We start from the raw sequence: 21,408 nt of genomic DNA, 5'->3' as shown, positions 1-21,408 counted from the left end.
AACATTTCCTTTTTTTTTCCGAGACAGGGTTTTGCTCACAGCTCACTGCAGCCTTGCGGCCTTGATCTCCCAGGCTCAAGCAATGCTCCCGCCTCCCACAGTGCTGGAATTGCAGCTGTGAGCCGCTGTGCCCAGTCAACCTTTCTTCCTTTAAATGTATGCGTTTAAAGTTACAAATTTCCTCTAAAGCCTGCTGTAGATGCATCCCAAAACATCTGATAAGGGGTATTTTGATTATCACCGCGTTTAAAATATTTTCTCATTCCAATGGTGATTTCCTTTTTGGCACATGGATTACTCATGAGCATACGGTCTCGGGGTTTTCCTGTCACTGATTCCCACCTTAATCCACTGTTGAGATATCGTGAGACTTTGATAAACGCCCACTTGAACAGGTGCCATTTCTTCAAGTATTTGCTGAAGTTTGCAAAACTCACGTCAGGCTGGTTAAACCTTGTTAAAAAAACTATATCCTGATGTTTGTGTCTACCTGTTCCGCTGCCTGGGGAGAGAGGCGGCCATCAGCGTGGGCCTGTCTACTTCACCCCTCGTTCTGCCCCTTTGTGCTGCTGTACTGAAGCCATGTCATCGCCCTCGCCCCTGCGACGTCGCCCTTCACCTCCTGCCTTGGTCTGTCCCACCTGACATTGACACTGTGACACCAGCCCTCTTCCTGTTATGGTCTGCATGGTAAGCAATTTCCAGTTATTCCAATTCAGCCTTGCTGGGTCTTCGTGTGCATGGGTTTTGAAGTATGGCTCCTGTAAGCAGTATAGACTTGAGCTTTGTGTGCGCTTGGTTTTTAATCCAGCCCGATTAACTGGAGTGTGTCTTCTACTCACCTTCCATGGGATGACTGACAGGCACAGTGGGGCGTAGGTCTACCAGCTGGCTGTTTTCTATCTATATCCCATCTGGGTTTGTTTCTTCATCTCTACGTTGTTCTTGCAAATTAATCACATAGTTTTTGTTCCATTTTTCTTCTTGATTATATCTTTAATCTGCCCTAGGGATTGGTACATTCCCTGTTTCCTGGTGACGGGGCTCCTGAAACACATTCACTCGGTTAATCCCCTCCTCGGCTGTGTGTGCGCGCACGCTGGTGCTCCCGGGGATGTCTGTGTGTGCATGCACACTGGTGCTCCTGCTGTCAGATATGTTACTACTAAACAGGTTTTAAAACCCACAGGACGTACTGGTGTTTTAAGCAGCTGGTGCTGGTGTCATTTCACTAGTCATGCATTCCAGCCTCCCTGCCCTTCCTTCTCTAGGCTGCAGGCTTTGCAGGCTTGCCCTTGGATATTTGCTGAAATGGAGCAGTTCTGCCAGCAATCAACTCTCTCATCCTTTGCTTGGCTGAAGACATCTTTAACTGGCTTTCATATTTCAAGGATAATTTCACCAGATACAGAATTCCCGTATTTTTCTCTCGGCACTTTAGAGACAGCATGCCACGGTTGCCTTTGGGTGTCACTCGGCAGGTCCTGCATTCCCACTTGTCCCGTCCCCAGGGGCTGGAGATTGTTCTCTTTGGGTTCCAGCAATTCAACCAGGATGCTCTGAGGTACCGAACCTCTTTTCTTCTTTTTGTTAAAAAAAAAAAAAAAAAAAAGTATCCTCTTTGGTGTCTGCAGAGCTTCTCATTCCATGGTTTTGATGTCCTCCATCAGTTTAGGAAAATTTTTGGCCAATGATTTTTCAAGTATGGTATCTGTTCTATTCTCTCTCTTCTCCTAGAACTTCAAGTAAAAGCATGCCAGGCCCCTGTGGTGCCACAGTCTCTCTTGTGACCCTCTCTATACGTGTCTTCTTCCATCGTTTCTTCTCTGCACTGCCATTGGAAGATCTTTTCTACCAATTCACCGTCTGTTCTGCTGTGCCTATTCCACTGTTAAGCATGTACTGAAGCCTTCATTTCGGCTACAATATTTTTTCAGTTCTAGAATTCACATCTGTCTCCTTTTTATGTTCCAGATCTCTGGTGAAATTCCCATCATTCTCCCGACTTTGGTGAATAATCAGTCACCGAAGTCCCTGCCTCCTGCCTCCATCATCTGAATCCCCGACAGGTCCTTCACCGACATTTTCCTCTTCATCATCAGTACCTTGGTCTTTAAAAAAACTATTTTAAGCACCGCCCCCCTTGTGGCTGAAAACTGTAAGAGCTCTGGGTGTTTTTCTTCCTCCAAAGGAGGAAAAAAGAAACGAAATTGTTAAAGTTGTGAATATGTGAGTTAAAAAAAGAAAAGCGTAAGACACAACAAAGACAAGAGATGTAAAAAAAGAAATGTAAAAAAAGAATCACAGAGACAGAAAAACACGAGAAGACCCCCCAGTCTTCCAGTGCAGGCCGTCCACGACAGCAGCAGGCGCCAGCTCTTCCTGGGCTCGCCCAGGCCAGGCCAGCACCTCTCCCAAGGTGCAGAGGCCCCCAGCATCCCTGCGGGGCTGGCCCCAAGGCTTCCCTTTGTTTACTGGGTACAGAGCCTGGAACACAGCAGGCCTTGCAGCCACAGCCTGTCTCGGGAGCCCCCGTGGGTGCCCCCTCTGGCTCCTGGAACAATGTTTGTTCCACTGTGTCTTGGCGGATAAGCCTGTCTGTGATAGAGTAGAAAGATCTCCAGTTAAATGGGAGGCCGAGACAGGCGGATCACTTGAGGTCAGGAGTTCAAGACCAGCCTGGCCAACACAGTGAAACCCATCTCTACTAAAAATACAAAAATTAGCCGTGCATGGTGGTGCAGGTCTGTAATCCCAGCTACTCAGGAGGCTGGAGGCTGAGGCAAGAGAATCGCTTGAGCCTGGTGGGTGAAGTTGCAGTGAGCTGAGATTGTGCCATTGCACTCCCGCCTGGGCGTTAGAGCAAGACTCTGTCTCAAAAACAAAAAAACAAAAAACAAAAAAACCGAAAAACCTCCAGTCAGAATCAGAACACCCGGTGTGAGAGCCTGCTCCGCTGCTCACCGCATCTCCACCTGAGCCTGCAGAGGGCAGGCTATGCGCTGTTGGGCACCGACGTCAAGACGACAGGGAGCTAACAGGTGCCGGGCATGGTGGGGGCGGGGGACATCCTGTGGCTGAGCTTGTTTACAGAGGAAGCTAACACCAGAGTGTGAGCTTCCAGACATGACTGCCCCGCATCTCCTCCAACCTCCGCCCAGCAGGGCACTCTGCACACGGCAGGCTCAGGAATGTTTGCGAAGATGCAGCCGCCACCCGCTCACCTGCTCACGCCATGCCCGGGTGTGAGGGCTAAATTCTAACAGACACACACACCATCGGGGGCCAGAGCAGCAGCCACCAGGTCCACCCCAGCAGCCTGCACACATGCAGCTCCAGGATGGTCTAGGAACAGGCCCGGCGCCACCAAGCAGCAGTCACACAGCCCGCCACTCCCCCTGGGGCTCCCACGGCCGGCCCACATGCAGGTGCTGCAGCGGTGCGGGGCACCTGTCCCTCCCCACCGAGCCCACGCGGCACCAACATACTTGGCAAATTTCACAGTGGTGGCGTTCCGAGGCACAAACCCCGTGTGGAACTGAATCTGGAACATCTTCATGGATGCCATCTGCAGAGAGAGCAAACATGACACCCCGCACCGAGGGTGAGTCCAGATCCTGGGGCCACAGGTGAATTCTTCCCAATGGGCGAGCTCTGAGAGCCGCTCACGGAGCTGGAGGCGTGGACTGTGCCCCTGTGCCCCATGTTGCGGGGGAAGTGGGAGAGGGTCTGTGTGTGGCAGGTAGCCCCAAGGAGAATGCACGGGCCCACAAGCTGCTTCACGGGACTGCCGTGGGGGCTGCCCCTGGACCCTCAAACTCAGCTGGAAACGCCAGGCTTTTCAGGCTGAGATCCCGCCACATCAAGTGCACAGGGCCAGCAGGGAGCGCTGGGGGGCAGTCGCCACGTGAGAGCCCACAGTACTCACCAAACAGCAAGCACCCCTGACCTTCGGCGAGAAGTGAATGCACAGTGGCCCGCAGACCTCCCAAGAGCCTGGGGGTGAGTGGGGAGCATGGGGCAAGCCACAGGCTCTCTCACCTTGGCCTGCAGCCGGCCGCCCAGGGTGGACCGGGCGTGATAGATGACGATAAGCACATCTCCCTGCACCGTGACGCCCAGGGGAATGACGGCTTTACCATCCTCAATCTTAAAATCCCTAAGGACAGAACGACGAGAGAAAAATTAAACAGAAAGATCCCCAAAACCGACCAAACAAAAACAACCACAAAACACAGAATGAGAAACTGTCGGTTAGGTAGAACGTGTAATACCCAATAAAGAATGACGCCCACAAAGAGCCCCATAGGAATTCTGAAGTCACCCAGACACTTAGATCGTGTGATCTCCTGATGCTGACCAGGACCCAAAGTTACCCGCCACAGACGCTACAGCTCCAAACACGTCCACCTCAGCAAGCGCTTGTCCCCGGCAAGGCCAGGGTTCCATTTTAATGGTGTTCCAGAGGGGTGAGGATAAGGGAGCACGGCGCAGGGCCACAGCTGCACTCACCGCATCTTGTCGTACTCCTGGGAGGTGCTGGCCACGCGCTCATCCCCCACGTAGACCTCGCAGAAGGGCCTGCAGCCGCTCCTCTGCTTGCTGAACAGCGGAACGGGCGTCATGACCACGGCCCTCACGAGGATGGGCTTGCTGTGGGGTGTGATGGGCTCCTCCGCCACCATGTCACACATGTACTCGATGTACCTGGGGGCAGACGTGCCGCATCACCACGTGGTGTGGCCTGAGGGGACCACACAGCTGATTGTGTCTTTTGAATAGGAGTCTTTCATGCTAGAAATTTCCCTTGTAGCAATATTTTAGTTGTACCTAATAAATGTTATAATTTTCATTTAGTTATGTGTGTGTTTGTATACATACGTGTATTTTTAAGACAGCGTCTTAATATTTTTAAATTTCTCATGATACTCCCAGTTTGATACTCATGAGTTATTTACAAGTTGTTTAATTTTGAGGCCGGGCGCGGTGGCTCACACCTGTAATCCTAGCACTTTGGGAGGCCAAGGCAGGTGGGTTGCCTGAGGTCAGGCATTTGAGATCAGCCTGGGCAACATGGTGAAACCCCATTTCAATAAAAATACAAAAATCCGGGCATGGTGGTGTGCACCTATAATCCCAGCTACTCAGGAGGGCTAAGGCAGGAGAATTGCTTGAACCTGGGCAGCGGAGATTTAGAAAGTTTTCCAGATATCCTTCTGGTACTGATTTCTAGTTTTATTTCACTGTGGCCTGAGGGCATAGTTTGTCTGATTTCAAATTTAAAAAATCTGTTGAGGTGTCTTGGCCGGGCGCGGTGGCTCAAGCCTGTAATCCCAGCACTTTGGGAGGCCGAGACGGGCGGATCACGAGGTCAGGAGATCGAGACCATCCTGGCTAATACGGTGAAACCCCGTCTCTACTAAAAAATACAAAAAAACTAGCTGGGCGAGGTGGCGGGCGCCTGTAGTCCCAGCTACTTGGGAGGCTGAGGCAGGAGAATGGTGTAAACCTGGAGGGCGGAGCTTGCAGTGAGCTGAGATCCGGCCATTGCACTCCAGCCTGGGCGACAGAGCGAGACTCCGTCTCAAAAAAAAAAAAAAAAAAAAAAAAAAAATTCTGTTGAGGTGTCTTTATAGCCCAAAATCTGATCTTTCTTCTTGCATATTCCACGTGGATTAGAAAGAATTGTGTTTTTCTGTTGTTGGGTAGAATGTCCTAGAATGCTCTACAGCTGTGTCAGCCTTCATGGGCTGGCACGTTCAGTTCTTCTATATCCCTGCTGGTGGTCTGTCTACTTGTTCTGCAGATTACTGAGAGGAAAATGTTGAGGTCTACCCTACAACTGAGTTGTCTAGTTCTCCTTTCAATTTGATCAGTTTTTGCCTTATGAATGTTGAATGGAATCTGTTTTCTCTGAGCTTGGTGGCATAGCTCTGGCTTTCCCACGGCTGGCGTTCCCCTGATGCCTCTGTGGTGCACACATCCCCCGGTGTCTGCCTCCCACCTCGTGACACCCATGCCCTGTAGCAGGCCCTCTCCTGGAGCTTGTGCACGGCAGGCAGGCGACGTCACTTCTGTGGTGACGGTGCAGACCCCATCTTCCCAGCCACAGGCCACTGTGGTCCAGCTCGGTCAGCACGGAGCCAGGACAGCCAGTCCTTCAGCCACAACAAATAAATCCTGCCAACAGCCCGAGTGGCCAAGGAAGCAGATTCAGCAATTAAAGAGAAATCGGCTTTCTCAGAGTCAGTGCAGCCAACACCCTGACCGGAGGAGATGACCCAGCTAAGCCACAAGGTCCAGGGAGACCATGAGAGTCTAAGTCCGAGTGTGTTGTGACGGGTCATGTAGCAATGACTAGTATGCTCTTCTCCCACCATCCTGTTCTGAAGCCACCTCTGCCTCCGTGTTGAAAGGGGACCTCCTGCAGTGTATGGCTGAGCCGCGCATTTCTGTCCCATGTGACAAGCCTGTCTTTTAAACAAAACCACTCAGGTTCAGCCTGAACACTGATGTGGCTGAATTAAAATCTACCATCTTGCTGCCTGTTTCCTATTTGTTTGATCTGCTCTCGGTTTCTTTTTTCTTCTTTGTGCCTTCTCTTGGCAAGGTTTATGTCTTCGTTTTACTTCTTGTTGACTTCTTAATTACAACACCAAAGAAAAGCTCCTACTGGTTGTTCCAGGCTTTCTGACAAGAACCTGTGGTTTCTTTCTTTTCTTTTCGTACCTGACGCATCTTTTTCTGGCTGCCTCCAACACTTCCTCTGTGCTCAGTTTGCAGGAGTTCTGACCGGGATGCACCTGAGTGGGTTTTTATATGTTTGTCTTGCTTTCATCCTGCTTGGTGACCTCTGAGCTTCTTGAACCTGTGGACTGGTATCTGTTACTCATTCTGGGAAATTCCCAGCCATGATTTCTTCACTGTTCCCACTTCCCTCTTCCCTTTCTGGACTCCACGTGTGTGTGGCCCTGCCTGAGGTGGAGGCAGCTCTTGGGTGCTTGTTCTACCCCCACCCCCGCTTTCCCTCTGTGATTCAGTTTCAGTATCTCTTGCCCTGGCTCCAAAGGCCACCGACTCAGCCTCGGCAATGTCGAAGGCGTTCTCATTTCAGGGATTTCCATTTGCTTATTTCCTGGTGTTTCCATGGCTCTGATGAGTGGCCCACTGGACCATGCACCTGCCTGCCTTCTGCATGAGGGTCCTCTTTCCATGGCTCTGACGAGTGATCCACTGGCCCGCACACCCTGATGAGGGTCCTCTTTCCATGGCTCTGACGAGTGATCCACTGGCCCGCACACCCTGATGAGGGTCCTCTTTCCATGGCTCTGACGAGTGATCCACTGGCCCGCACACCCTGATGAGGGTCCTCTTTCCATGGCTCTGACGAATGATCCACTGGCCCGCACACCCTGATGAGGGTCCTCTTTCCACAGCTGTGACGAGTGATACAATGGACCATACATCCTGCATGAGGGTCCTCTTTCCACGGCTCTGACGAGTGATCCACTGGACTAGACACCCTGCATGAGTGTTCTCTTTCCACGGCTGTGATGAGTGGTCCACTGGACTAGGCACCCTGCATGAGTGTCCTCTTTCCATGGCTGTGATGAGTGGTACACTGGCCCACACACCCTGCATGAGGGTCCTCTTTCCACGGCTCTGACGAGTGATCCACTGGTCTGCGCACCTTGCATAAGAGTCCTCTTTCCACAGCTCTGACAAGTGGTCCACTGGATCCACGCACCCTGCATGAGGGTCCTCAGCACATCAGTCAGTTACTTCAATTTCCCTAAGAGTCACAGGGTGCAGCTCTCGTCTCCTCCATCTGGAGGCAGAAGAAAGGGTCTTGGCCAGGTCTGAGTCTCCCTCATAGTAGCTGTGTCCCCTTGCCCGGCCCTCACTCTCCCATCTGTCCTGTGGGTGCCCATGGAGACTGTGCCTTCCAGAGGGCAAGGACCCTTCCAGTCCTGCAACCCTGGAGGCTTCACTCGCCCACTGAGACACTTGGCCTCCACCAGTTGTACTCTTTCTGGCCTCCTTCTCTTCTGGGGTCTAGTTATGTCCACCCCAGACAGTGCACACACATACCTCCTCCAATAGGCACCTGACTCTCCTTAGATTCTGGGTCAGAGATGTGGAAAGGCCATGAACTTGAAGCTGGTCCAGCCACCTGCCCGGTGGGAGCGGCACTCTGCACATTTCTCTGCTCCTCCAAGGAAGGAGCTGTGGGATTTGGTGGGGTCATGAAAGCCCAACCACACTTCCCAGGGAAAGAGACTCCCTGGTTCTCAGATGCCCCCTGCTGAGCAGGTCCCACCGCACCTGGCCTGGGGGTGCCAACGGCCTTCGGCTCAATGTGTGCAGGGGTTCCCGACTTTGCTGGGGTCACAGAGAAGACACAGCTGGATGGGGCGGCCACGATCTCCTCCCCACAAGGCTGTGAGCAAACGAGGTGGGGCCCTCCCTGGGGATCCACAGCAGCAGGATCGGCCTCCCGACCCTCGCCCCACCCACAGGCTGTGCACTCCGTCCAGACAGGATGAAGAATGGGGGGGGTCCCTCCTCTTCCCTCCTGCCATGGTGGGGCCACGGGGCCGGCCTTTGCTCCTAGGCTGTCTACTCTTGGGGCCTCTGTGGTCTAGGTCAAGGCTGCTCCAGCCTCACCAGGTCCTCAGTGAGACCAAGGCCAGGGGAGGCTTTATGCTGGGAAGGACTCCTCGGCATAGACACCTGCAGCCTCGAAAAACAGAGCCCTAAACACACTGTGGCCACACTCCCGTTTGAGAAACAGTCTCCTCCACGCAGCCAGGGAGAGTCTGCTGCGTGCTGAGGCGGACCGGCACGGAAGCCTGCATTTGGCAGGGCCCTAAACATGCTGCAGCCTCACTTCGGTCTGAGCAGCGTCAGGTGCTCCACATAGCACCTGTCTCAGGTGGTCCACACGGCATTTTCACATGCATTATCCATCAGAGCCCACCACAGAGGGCTCCCACAGGAGGGACAGAGCTGGGTCCCAAGAGGAGCCGCCCCTGCCCAGCCCAGCGAGCATGGGCCCCACCAGGCTACATGTGGCATTTGCCAGACAACCTCGCATCCATCCAGAAACTAGGCAGGTGCTGCCCCACAGCAGTCAGGACCACCGCGGCTGAGGGCCCACCCTCCCTGGGTGGGCATAAACCCAGGGCTCAGCTGTGGCTCAGCCAGGCCGGGCCTGCCTTTCCCACCAGCGCCTGCAGTGGCAACGACTGGCCCTCCAGGAGACACTGCAGCGATGGCGGCTGTGCCACACGGGCCCACAGAGCTGTCCCCTGTCCCCAGGGGGCCACGCAGTACCTTTTGTGGGACGGCCAGATGCCTGGTGGGCAGCGCTTCATGCTGAACATGTACACGGCGGCCTCCGCGGTGCTGAAGAGACGGCAGAAGCACAGGAAGGAGCAGACAGCCACAGCAGACGCGGCTCTCCCGTCCTAGGACAGACAGACATGTCTCGCACATGCCTCGCACTCACATAGGACAAGGGCTGGCGGGTCCTCAGCCATCCTACCCAACCCATGGCCACAGGGACGCAGGGCTGTTCCTCTCCGAGGCTGGGACACGTTTAGGAAGCTACATAACATGCCTCCCGAGGTGAGAATGGAGCCCAACAGAGGCCGAAGGTTCCCTAACGAAGCGCAGGGCTGGGGCTGCTCTGACAGGCTCTGCTGGTGCCCTGGTACCCCCGTGAGAGACCCCTCGTGGAAACCTCAACTCCATCAACCACAGTGGCAGCTGCCACACCCTGGGAGGCTCAAGCACCACTAAGTTTCGCACTGCAGATGGGGAAACTGGAGGTGACTCTTAGGTGGCCACTGTGCGGGAGGGGAGGCGGGCTCCCCACATGGCGGAGTGGCCTCCACACAGGCGTGCAGGTCAAGGCCAGGCAGGGCCACATGGGGAGGGGAGGGCAGGGCAGGGCCATCTGGCATCTGTCCCCTCCACGCCCAAAGACACCGAGCACAGGGACTTTCTTCCGTGTCCCAGGGTGAAGAACAGGCCCCAGCTCATGACTGGCGCTCAGATGCTGTTGAACTATGCGTGAAATAATGAATGTTGATAAAAGACGACTGCCCAGGCATGGCCCTGGAGCTCACCATGCAGTGCACGACGCAGACATTCTTGTGGTCCTGCCGCAGCCAGGCGTGCATGTTCCTGCAGATGTTGTACAGGGTGTGCAGGTGCGGGGCCCGCCGCGCTGCCCAGCCACACTCGGAGACCTGTGGGGACAGGGCACGGTGGCACGGACGGCAGAGGAGCCCCGCCCCAGCCTTGGTCGGATCGGAGGGACAGCCTGCCTGCAGCACAGGGGCCTCCGCCAGCTGGCGTCATAAACAGGTGTCCATCTGCACGAGAGCCTCTGCGGCACCTGAGCACCAGGGCTGCCACTGGCCTTGCAGACGGAGCTCGGTCAGCTGTTCCTGGCTTTGGGTCCCCTTGCCTACTGACAGGGGTTGTGTCTGGAAGGAATGCTGTAGCCTCGAGTGCCCTCTGGCAGGCGGGAAGCAGTGAGGAGCTGGGGCCTCCAGGGTTCCCGTCAAGCAGCATCCTCAGAGCAACAGAGACCCCACCTCGCTTCCTCCTGATCCACACTCCGCAGCCCCTCAGGAGACCTCCGGCTGCCCCCATCACGGTCGCACCCTGGCCAAAGCCCTCAGCTACGCCCCTGCACTGGAGCAGGAGGAAGCTGCCACAGTGGCACCAAGACAAAGCCTGTGGCCACACACCCGGTTGTGGAACCTGGAAGGCCGGTAGGTCCTGGGGGACAGGTTGTAGACGGCATAGTGCCCCGGGTGCTTGGAGTCCAGGAACAACCGCACGTCTTCGATGTTATTTTTAAGCGCTGACTCCACACCTTCTGCCGGGAACGACATCACTGAAACAAGCAGGCCTGCGTCAGCCGCTGTCCCCGGGAGATGTGTACCTCGTGGCCAGGCTGCCGCTGAGGCCTCGCTGCTCCTGACGCTCCTGGGCAAACACAGCCTCCGGCAGCTCCACCAGCCACTGCCCACACAGCTGGCCCCCTCACCCTTCACAGACTCCCGGCCTGGGTGGACCCAGGAGCACGGACCCAGCCACACGCCCGCCAGCCAGTGGCTGGGACTTCCTGAGACAGCTTTCTGACAAATGCCCGGTCTCCAGGCGCCAGGATGAGTGACTGGGATGCCTGGTGCACAGAGGCCCTGGTTTTCCATGGACACAGCCTTGTGTCGTTCCTGGCATAACCTCAGGGAGCCATGGGAGGCACCAGGCTGGCGCTGACCCTGTCCACTGCTGCGCCTGGAGGCGCTGGGCACAGGCCGTCCCTGTGAGTCTGTGGCCGCAGAAGAGGCTGGAGCAGAGGCACCTGTGCCCTGACACACAGCAGGGCACACTCACTGGGCACAAAGGGCGTGCCCCACAGCCTCACGTGCACACGTACCCGCAATTCTGGACGTGATGTAAGATATGTCCAGGTCGCCCTTTGCGTAACTGGAATTAAAAAGAAGAGAACTTGATTATGACAAGAAACACTCCGCAGTTAAGTCACAGGGCTTAAATCAGAGCCCGAGGCCTGGAGAAGCCATGGGGCTCTCACTGTGGAGGCTGCATCCCATGAGGAACGTGCATGTGCACAGGCGTGCAGGCAGGTTCCCCAGTGTGTGTGGGCTGTGGAGCTGGTCCCTACATCAGAAGAGGATGGAAATGACGGCCTGCAGGTGGTGGAGGTGTGGGCGAGACAGGACAGACGTCCGCACCGGTGGAAGGTGAAGGCCGGAGAGCAGGGGTCGCTTGGACGATGGTCACGGGTCATGCCAGGCTCTGGGCGCTGCCCAGGCCTGGTGGTTGCAACAGTGGGACGCCAACAGACGCTACTAGAGGCAAAGAGGGGCCTCTACCCCGAGTGCCTAGAAGCCCCCTGCCGAGGCCACAGGCAACTCTCTACAGACCAACTGTCTCCCACACTAGGTCCACGGAACCGGTAACACAGAGATCAAAACCCTCAATAACTCTGCAAGGACCCTGACGGGTTTATCCCACAATTCACTGGAAGAAGCAGCTGTGCGAGAACAGCCAAGCCAATCCTGTGAGGGAAGGAGCAGAAGGGAGCCTCCTTCCCAGGGCAGAGCGGGCCGGAAGCTGCGGGGACCGGAAAGGCTGGGCTAGGAGCAACCTCAGCCAGACACACCGCAGAGGGGCCGTCCTCATCAGAGGAAAGCTTGGAAAAAGATCCAGAGAGATGAATGACCCAAATGCAGACGACCAAACCATTACCTGAAAATGACCATGCATTCAAGTATTTTAAAAACTGTCCAAACCCACCGAGCATGTGCTGACTTAGGACGTGGGTCTTCGTGCATTCAAATATTTTAAAAACTGTCCAAACCCACCGAGCAGGTGCTGACTTAGGACGTGGGTCTTCCGTGCATTCGAACATTTTAAAAACTGTCCAAACCCACCGAGCAGGTGCTGACTTAGGACGTGGGTCTTCCGTGCATTCGAACATTTTAAAAACTGTCCAAACCCACCGAGCAGGTGCTGACTTAGGACGTGGGTCTTCCGTGCATTCGAACATTTTAAAAACTGTCCAAACCCACCGAGCAGGTGCTGACTTAGGACGTGGGTCTTCCGTGCATTCGAACATTTTAAAAACTGTCCAAACCCACCGAGCAGGTGCTGACTTAGGACGTGGGTCTTCCGTGCATTCGAACATTTTAAAAGCTGTCTAAACCCACAAAGCAGGTGCTGACTTAGGATGTGGGTCTTCCAAAGCAACAAGGGAAGACCGGGAGGCACGGTGAGCCTGACGCTCGGCCACTTTTGCAGCACAGGACGCTGGGCAGGAGACAAACAGGCCACACGAAGCACGGCTCCTGGACCCACAATCTAATCACCAGCAGAAAAACAAAAACAGGAGCCGGGTGCGGTGGCTCGCGCCTGTAATCCCAACACTTCGGGAGGCCGAGGCGGGGAGATCACCTGTCAGGAGTTCGAGTCCAGCCTGGCCAACATGGTGAAATCTGCACAGATCCTGTACCACGGGGGGCAGCGGCAAGCACAGCGAGCTGACACGCCTTAAGCAAAGGTTGGCACTGAGTGCCACAGGATCCACGCACATCTCACCCACTCCAGCAGCCCTGCGGGGACCCTGTGCACCTGGCTGTGTTGGCCTCAGGCACGTGTACCAGGGGTGTGTGTGTGTCAGGGCTCCCCTGGACGCTGACAGGCGAGAAACCAGGGCCCAGACACAGGGCTCAGGCCCCGAGGCCCCAGCTTCCAGAACCCCAAGCACCAGGGCAGCCAGGGGTTCGCGGCCACCAAGGTCCTGACTCCCGGGCTTCTCCTTGGGGAGAGCCAGAAACACAAATTAACTCACTGTCCTTTTTTTTTTTTTTTTTTTTTAAATTGAGGCAGGGTCTTGCTCACTCCAGGCTTGAGTGCACTGGCACAATCACAGCTCACTGCAGCCTCAACCTCCTGGGCTCAAGCCATCCTCCCACCTCAGCCCCCAGTGTAGCTGGGACCACAGCTGCACGCCACCTTGCCCAGCTGGTTTTTTATTTTTGTAGAGACAGAGTCTTGCTATGTTGTCCAGGCTGGTCGCAAACTCCTATCTTCAAGTGATCCTCCCTCCTCGGCCTCCCAAAGTGCTGGGATTACATGAGCCACCGTGCCAAGCCATCTTTTGAGCCTCCAGGCCCAGCCAGAACTCACTGTAGCTTCTAAATCAACTTTACAAACACGAGTTTATGCAGCTTCATCTGTCTCAAGCACATGGTGTGAACAGAAGGCAGATCAAAACAGCAGGGCTGCCCTCAGCTAGCACCTGGGGGTGTGGGCAGAGTTCCCACCATCCACTGACCAACAAGCAGCAGCTGGCTGTGCCTGAGTGCCGTGAAAGCAGCACCCGCTCAAGCCAAACTGCGTCCTCCTAGGGCCTGGAACCCACGGGTCTCAGCAGAGCCATGTCTAGGATCAGCCCCTGCAGCCTTAGGCTTCCGGCAGACAGCAGCTCCCACCATCCCCACAGCTGCTAGGGAGGGAGCGTGGCCTGGAGTCCCCCAAGGAGGACCCTGGAGCTGTGCCCGGCTCCCTGGACACCCAACATGCTTCCTCCCTCTGCTGACTCCACTCTGCCTGTCCCCACAATGCACTGTGGCCGAGGAGACCATGAACCTTCTGGGGAACCAGCCAGCCTGGGGTGCTTTGGGGCCCGACATCCATCCCTTTCGACTGACACTGAAAGTGACTGTTCCTGGTGACTTTCACATATGGCTTTGCTGCCGCATCCTCTCTGTCTGTTTCTACTCTGATCCCAACATCACTATCACCAAGATGATGCTGGAGAATCGCTCATCCCCGTGGGTCCATGGCTGGCCCCGCTGGCACTCCACACGCAGTGCCACCCGTCAGGACCCTGCAGGAGCTACAGTCCTGGGTCCAGTGGGCAGTGCGCTGGGACCAGACAGACAGAGCTGCCTCTGATCTTCCATCAGTCACAACTCAGGCAGGAGACATCACAGAGGAGGCGCCCAGAGGTGCGAGCGAGCTCACGCCCTGCTCTGGGGACGGCTCACTAAGAACAAGTTTCTCTCCACAAAAAGTTGCACAGGAACAAGGCACACAGGTAATGGAACCACACACCCAAACATGCAGCACACAGAGGCACACAGCTCACACACAGGCCCTCACACAGCACTCCTACACATGCTTACACATGCACGCACCTCACAGGCACTCGTGCACATGCTTACACGTGCAGGCGGTTCACGTGCTCACAGGCACTCGTGCACATGCTTACACGTGCACTGCGGCTCATGCACTCACAGGCACTCGCGCACATGCTTACACGTGCACGCGGCTCATGCACTCACAGGCACTCGCACACATGCTTACACGTGCACACGGCTCACACACTCACGGGCACTCGCGCACATGCATACATGTGCAGGCAGCTCGTGCTCAAGGGCACTCGCGTGCACGTGGCTCACTCACAGGCACTCACGCACATGCCCACATGTGCATGCGGCTCACACGCACTCACGACACCCTTGAGCTGGTGCAACCACTGGGCCAGATGAGCAGTGCAGTGTGCTCCTGGGCACCCAGCTCCTCCAGAAGAGCCAGCATGTGGACCCCGCAACGCAGAGGGGCCGCACTCTGGAACATTCCCAGTGCTCTGTGAGCAGAGGCTGCCGGGCCTGTGGGCCGATGTCAGGGGCCACTCCCGCACAGACGCGCCCTTGGACAGCCCACCCAGAGGGAGACTTTCTCCCACCACAGGCTGGGACCCACCTGGCCTAAGTCTGAGTAACTAGGGCTTTAACTCAGGGGACTGGCTCAGTGAGGTGCCACCACAGCTGTTTCACCAAAGAGTCCCGGGAACAACCCAGGAACGCCCCAGAGTGAGGGGCATCACCACAGCAAGGGAGGGGCGGGCACAGGCGTCTCCCCAGCAGGGCCTTGCCCCCCAGGCGGTCAATGGAAAGGGATCTGCCCGGTGCTGTGGGGTGCTGGGCTCATTCCGACTCCCTGGGAGAAGCGGGTGACGCTGTCCCACTGCCTCAGGGGCACCTGTGGGGCCTGATGACCAGCTGTCCCACCACGGCCAGGGAGCGAGCGCCGGGGCTGCAGCCTGGAACAAGCACACGGCAGGTCCAGGGCTCTGGAGCCTCACACTCACTTAGCGACGGACTGTATGACCTTGGAGGAGGTGTCCTTGAGGTTGGTGAAGAGCCGCTCCGTCCCACCCCGCAGAATGTCCAGGAAGCCGCCATAGGGCTGGTCGTACTCCGCCAGGGCCAGGCCTGCAGGGAGACACAGTCTCAGCAGGCCACAGGGGCTCGGTCCCACCTCCCTAGCCGCGGGTTGCTGGCTGGGCCACGCAGCGGGAGCAGGGAGCAGTGGTATGGCCAGGCCCCCAACCCACACATACCCAGCAGCAAGCCAGGCCTCAGCACTGGCAGGTCTGACCCTGTCCTCAGCCTTTCCAGAGACCCACAAAGTGGCCAATCTGGGTGCGAAAGGGCTATGCGGCCGCCTCGGCACAGCTGGGTTTGGGACTCTGTCTGCGGGGATAGGCCAGCCTCACGGCCACAGCTTCAGGCCACCATAACCCCGGACGTGAAGGCAGAGTGGTGGCCCCTGGCAGCACTGAGCAGACAGGGCACTGCAGAACCCAGCAGCTCGAGGACTCACCCTTCCTCCAGCCAGCAGAGACATAGCCAGCCAGCACACCTGCATGTGCGGGACCCACACTGCATGGACCAGGGTGCCCCAGACGTGGAGCTGAGCTCCTCCCTAGGAAGCAGAGCTGAAGGACCCAGGCGAAACCTCCCACACCCCAGTGGGGATGGGGGGCAAGGTCGAGAGGGGTCAGGGCCATGCAGAGCTGCATAACCAGCCGCTGCCTGTCAGGGTCACGTCCTCAATGGCTCACCCGGAACCTTCCGGAGTGCTCGCGGCAGAGTCCCAAGAGCATGCAGCATCTGTCTCTAGGGCCCTCTCCCCTCCTCACCCGCTGAGGGCCCTCCAGGGACACCCAGGCCCATCACAGGTGCCCACTCCTCACGTGGCAGAAGGGACCACCTCACATTAGTGGCACCTCACATAACTGTCTCCCCACCGCCCTCCGCCGTCCAATGCCTGCTCCTGCACCCCAGCCTCAGGGTGGCTGCCGCAGTGAAGGGTTCACCTTGCCCACAGCAGGCCTGGCCCTTCATCCCCAGCTCCTGGGAAGGAACCGGGGATGCCTCCTCCATCCCCAAAAGGGGTGTCTGTTTCCTTGGGGCCTTGGGCTGTGCCAGACGCTACAACGTGATCTATGCTGGGGTCCTGGCCATGGTGCAGGCTGCCTCCCACAGAATCCCTGAGCGAGGCCACCTGGTCGCTTGGGCCCGGTCTCCTGGGCTCTGCCCTGGAGCCTCTTCCCTTGGCTGGCTTTAGCCCGAATCCCGTCACCCTCCTGAACTGCACCAAGACACCAGCTCTGCTGAGCTCTGTGAGTCCCAGTGAACTGCCGAACCCGAGAGTGCGCTGAGGGACCCCGACCTCGCAGTTGTCTCCGGTGGGAGAAGAGGCCCGGGAGAGAAGGACCCCAGACTCCAATCTGATGTGCCGTGGGTGCCTGGGGCACAGCAGGAGCGAGGGACGGGTGGTGGGCGCAGGACGGGACACTCACCTCCACCGTAGCCACTGCCAGCGGGGCCCACAAGAGGGGGTGGCCCTCGGGACAGCACGGTGCTCCCATAGCCTCCATTCTGCTCCAGGAGCTGTGATGATGAAAAGTGTAGAGGTCAGTTCTCTGAACTCCCATGTCGGGGAGAGGCATGGCATGGGTGCCCTCAGAGCTCATCCTTCTGCTCCCCGATCTACAACACAGGGCAAGGGAGGAACTTCCCACAGGCTAAAGCATCAACTGGAACTCAACAAACCAAACCACGCATGCAGCCCTCATCCCCTCATCCCCTCACCCCGTGGCCTGCCTTGGGTACCCAGCGCTCTAGCCCAGCTTTTCAGACTCTTGGGCTGCAGATTCTGTTCCTTTTCCTTTTCTCTCTCTTCCCAGTCTGTTCAACCATCTTTTTTTTTTGGTAGAGACGGAGTCTCGCTCTGTGACCCAGGCTGGAGAGCTGTGGGCGCTATCTCGGCTCACTGCAACCTCCACTTCATGAGTTCAAGCAATTCTCCTGCCTCAGCCTTCCAAGGAGCTGGGACTACAGGCATGCACAACCACGCCCAGCTAATTTGTTTTATATTTTAGTAGAGATGGGGTTTCACCATGTTGCCCTGGCTGGTCTTGAACTCCTGAGCTCAGGCAATCCGCCTGCCTCGGCTTCCCAAAGTGCTAGGATTATAGGGGTGAGCCACCGCACCCAGCTTTTTTTTTTTTTTTTTTAAACGGAGTCTCACTCTGTCACCCAGGTTGGAGTGCAGTGGCACGATCTCGGCTCACTGCAGCCTCCGCCTCCCATGCCCAACCATATTAAGCAGACACATGGCCTGTCTGTCCCAGGACGTTCCATCGCTTCAGGTCCTGGGTTCTGGCGGCTCACTACCTCCTGGGGGCAGTATTTTATCTCACTGTGAGCTCAGCTCCATCGTAGACTGTGTTTTCTGGGGGAGTCGGTTGGCCTGAGCAGGGTCTAATGTTTGTCCCCACAGGGTCCCGGCCTAGAAGCACTCAGATCAGAAGCACTGAGGGCCCCGCCCCATCACTAGCGGCCGGAGTCTGCCCATCTGCCCAGTGGCACCTCCTCCCGCCCCCTCAGGAATCCCTCCAGCGCACTCGAGGGTGCAAGAGGCCACACCTCCCTGCGAGCCACCGTTCTCTGTGACCTCCGGGGGAGTGGGCAGGCGTTTTCTGGAAAGAGCCACCAAGCGAGGGGATGCGAGGCCCAGGCTGCTGAAGAGCGGGACCCCCGAGAGTGATCCCTTCCCGCCGCTCTCTGACACCCCCCGGGAAGCTTGCTGAGAGGCCACCAGTGACATCAACTCTCCCGCCTCAGAGCGCCCCACACCTCAAAATGCTTCCCACACCTCAAAATGCTTCCCGCACCCAGCATCAGGGCTCCCTCCGCCGGTGCACCCACCACAATGGCTGCCAGGGAGGGGACCACAGCCTCTCCCTGTCTGCACTGGGCTTCCCAGCACTCCCCTGCTCCCAGGTCTCCATACCCAGTGGCCCCCAAGGAACTGCAAACCCTCCACTCAGCCCAAACCTTCCTCCTCCCACAGGGTCCTGTCCTCAGACAGGGACTCCGGGCGGCAGCTCTGACCTTCCCTCCCCATGCTCCACACCCACCACCTAGGTCAGCTCCACTGCAGTGGCCTTGGAGGTTCTGGCTTCCAGCTACCAGGGAGTGGAAACGACCCAAGGGCTGAAAAGGGGACAAAAAGCAGGAGCCAATAGTGCTGGGTCCTTGGACACAGACCCCTGCGAGGGCTGCAGAGGGTCCCTGCGTGTCCTGACTGGGCCCTGAGCTGGGACGCCAAGGGGCCTGCCTGCTCCCCGTGAGTGGGGGCTGGGCCGCGTGTCTGCTCTGCCTCGAGGATCTGGTGATGGAGATGGTACATCCTGTCCATGGCTGGGTCAAAAAAGACTTTCACGAAAGCATCTTCCAGCTACCAGGTGCTGCTGCCTCCTAGGCCTCACACTTCCACAAAGCATGTAGCCCCGTGGGCCTCAGTCTCCCGGCCTCCAGGCCCTGATGCTGCCGGCAGCCACCGGTACCTGGGAGCGGTCCCTGGCCGGGCCCAGCCTCGACACCACTGCAACCAGGACATCCAGAGCTGAGCTGAGGGCCAGAAACATAGACGCAGGAGCAACTCCCGCCACTCCAGGACGCCCAGAGCTGAGGGCCAGCTGAGCTGGCCTAGACACTAAACCCGAGAAACAGACGCAGGAGCAATTCATGCCACCCCGTCAGGGGAAGAATCCAGAAAGGCACCCACAGAACTCAAGGAGGCCAGAAGAGCGTGTGCGGAGTGTGAAGACCTTGGCAACGGCCCCAGCGTGCCCCTGGGGTCTCGGCCCTGGACTGCGGTGGTGTCCCTGCCCATGCAGGAGGGCCCTCAAGAGCCTGTGGCTCCACAGTGAGGAGGACAGGGACCCCCAGGATGCAAGGTCCAGATGACGCGGCACAGCCACGTGCCACCCTCCCCTCTGTGATAGGAGACTTGGGGTTCACATGTGCCTCCCTCCCCTCTGCGGGGGATTTGGGGCGCACGTGTGCCTCCCTCACCTCTGTGATGGGAGACTTGGGGTTCACGTTGCGGGCGGCCGCGATCTCCTGCAGCTGGTGCACCACCTCGGCGATGGACAGCCGCTCCTCCGGGTTCACCTGCAGCATGGCGCCTGCGGCAGAAGCATAGCGCGCTCGGCCCCACGGTTCCCCAAACGGGTCGGCACCCCCTGCCCTGGCAGAGGTCACAGACCACCAGAGGCCGCTCCCTCTACACACATCAGTGACGTCAGAAGTAAGGAGGGAGTGGCAAAGGGAAGAACAAAAACCAAACAAAATGATCAAAAACCACCACTCTGAGCACCACAATTTCACTGGCGGGGCGGGCGGCAGGGGAGCTGTGGGGAAACCACCCGCAGGGACATTGTCAAAACCACGGTGACGGGTGGGAGCGGGGCGGGGCAGCAGTGCCCCAGGCTGCGCGGGGTCTCCAGAACCACGCGAGGCCCGTGCTCCAGGGTCCTGCCCCACGTACGCATCCCAGCGGGACTTACGGATGAGGCTGTGGAAGACCGTGTACTGCGTGTCGTGCGGGGGGATCGAGTATTTCCCATTGACTATTCGAAGTTTCGCTCCATCCTCAAAAGGGTGCTGCCGGAAGCACAGCAGGTACAAGATGCAGCCCAGGGCCTGCAGGGAGAGCACGGGTGACGCCTGGGCCTGTGGGGAGTGCAGGGGTGACGCCCAGGCCTGCGGGGAGAGCACAGGTGACACCCGGGCCTGTGGAGTGCAGGGGTGACGCCCAGGCCTGCGGGGAGTGCAGTGGTGACACCTGGGCCTGTGGGAAGTGCAGGGGTGACGTCGGGGCTATGGGGAGAGCAGGAGTGATGCCTGGCCCTGCAGGGAACGCAGGGGTGACGTCGGGGCTATGGGGACAGCAGGGGTGATGCCTGGGCCCGCAGGGAACGCAGGGGTGACGTTGGGGCTGTAGGGAGTGCAGGGGTGACACCGGGGCCTGCAGGGAGTGGAGGGGTGACGTTGGGGCCATGGGGAGAGCAGGGGTGACACCTGGGAACTCAGGGAGTGCAGGAGTAACATTGGGGCCATGGGGAGAGCACGGGTGACACCTGGGAACGCAGGAAGTACGGGGTGACACCGGGGCCCACGGGGAGTGCAGGGCTAATGCCTGGGAACTCGGGGAGTACAGGGATGCCACCAGGGTCCATGGGGAGTGCAGGGGTGATGCCTGGGAACTCAGGGAATTGCAGGGGTGACACTGGGGCCGGCGGGGAGCGCAGGGGTGATGCCTGGGCCCGTGGGGAGTGCAGGGGTGACGTTGGGGCCGTGGGGAGTGTCGAGTGATGCCTGGGTCTGCGGGGAGAGCAGGGGTGATGCCCGGGCCCGCGGGGACAAGGGTGTGAGAGGAGCACTGCAGACACGGAGACTGGCTGAGGGTGGCCCCTTCCTTGGGGATCCTGGGAGTATAGTCCATGGTGACACAAACATCACTTGACTGTGTGGAGCTGGCAGCGCTTCCCATGGCACGGGAGGCCTGGATGCTCCACCTTTATTCACCACAAAGAACTGTCCAGGTGACAGTGTTAAACAGACTCCAGGTTCTCAAGATTAAAAGGTTCTGTTCAGGCTGGGCGTGGTGGCTCACGCCTGTAATCCCAGCACTTTGGGAGGCCGAGGCGGGTGGATGACA

At 57.7% G+C, this 21,408-nt stretch overlaps 1 protein-coding gene across 3 annotated transcripts in view; it reads right to left on the bottom strand.

The window, feature by feature from the left end:
• The window catches only part of GAK (cyclin G associated kinase), an 83,477-nt gene that overhangs the window by 25,077 nt on the left and 36,992 nt on the right, over positions 1-21,408 (bottom strand). For all 3 annotated transcript variants that reach the window (XR_004054248.1, XM_010375324.2, XM_030920722.1), the window contains exons 8-18: positions 20,255-20,390; positions 19,761-19,873; positions 17,198-17,288; positions 15,701-15,824; positions 11,459-11,508; positions 10,764-10,912; positions 10,134-10,256; positions 9,337-9,470; positions 4,513-4,707; positions 4,042-4,159; positions 3,489-3,568 (exon numbers count right to left, since the gene is read on the bottom strand). Coding sequence is in view for 2 of the 3 variants with exons in the window: in XM_010375324.2 (XP_010373626.2) it covers positions 3,489-3,568; positions 4,042-4,159; positions 4,513-4,707; positions 9,337-9,470; positions 10,134-10,256; positions 10,764-10,912; positions 11,459-11,508; positions 15,701-15,824; positions 17,198-17,288; positions 19,761-19,873; positions 20,255-20,390 (1,313 nt within the window). In the remaining variant the exon portion in view is untranslated. The remainder of the gene's footprint in view (positions 1-3,488; positions 3,569-4,041; positions 4,160-4,512; positions 4,708-9,336; positions 9,471-10,133; positions 10,257-10,763; positions 10,913-11,458; positions 11,509-15,700; positions 15,825-17,197; positions 17,289-19,760; positions 19,874-20,254; positions 20,391-21,408) is intronic.

This window comes from Rhinopithecus roxellana, chromosome 2 (genome assembly GCF_007565055.1).
Source record: "Rhinopithecus roxellana isolate Shanxi Qingling chromosome 2, ASM756505v1, whole genome shotgun sequence".
In the NCBI taxonomy this organism is placed as follows: domain Eukaryota; kingdom Metazoa; phylum Chordata; class Mammalia; order Primates; family Cercopithecidae; genus Rhinopithecus; species Rhinopithecus roxellana.
Note: the sequence above shows the minus strand (reverse complement) of the source record. Positions and strands in the feature narration are given on the sequence as shown.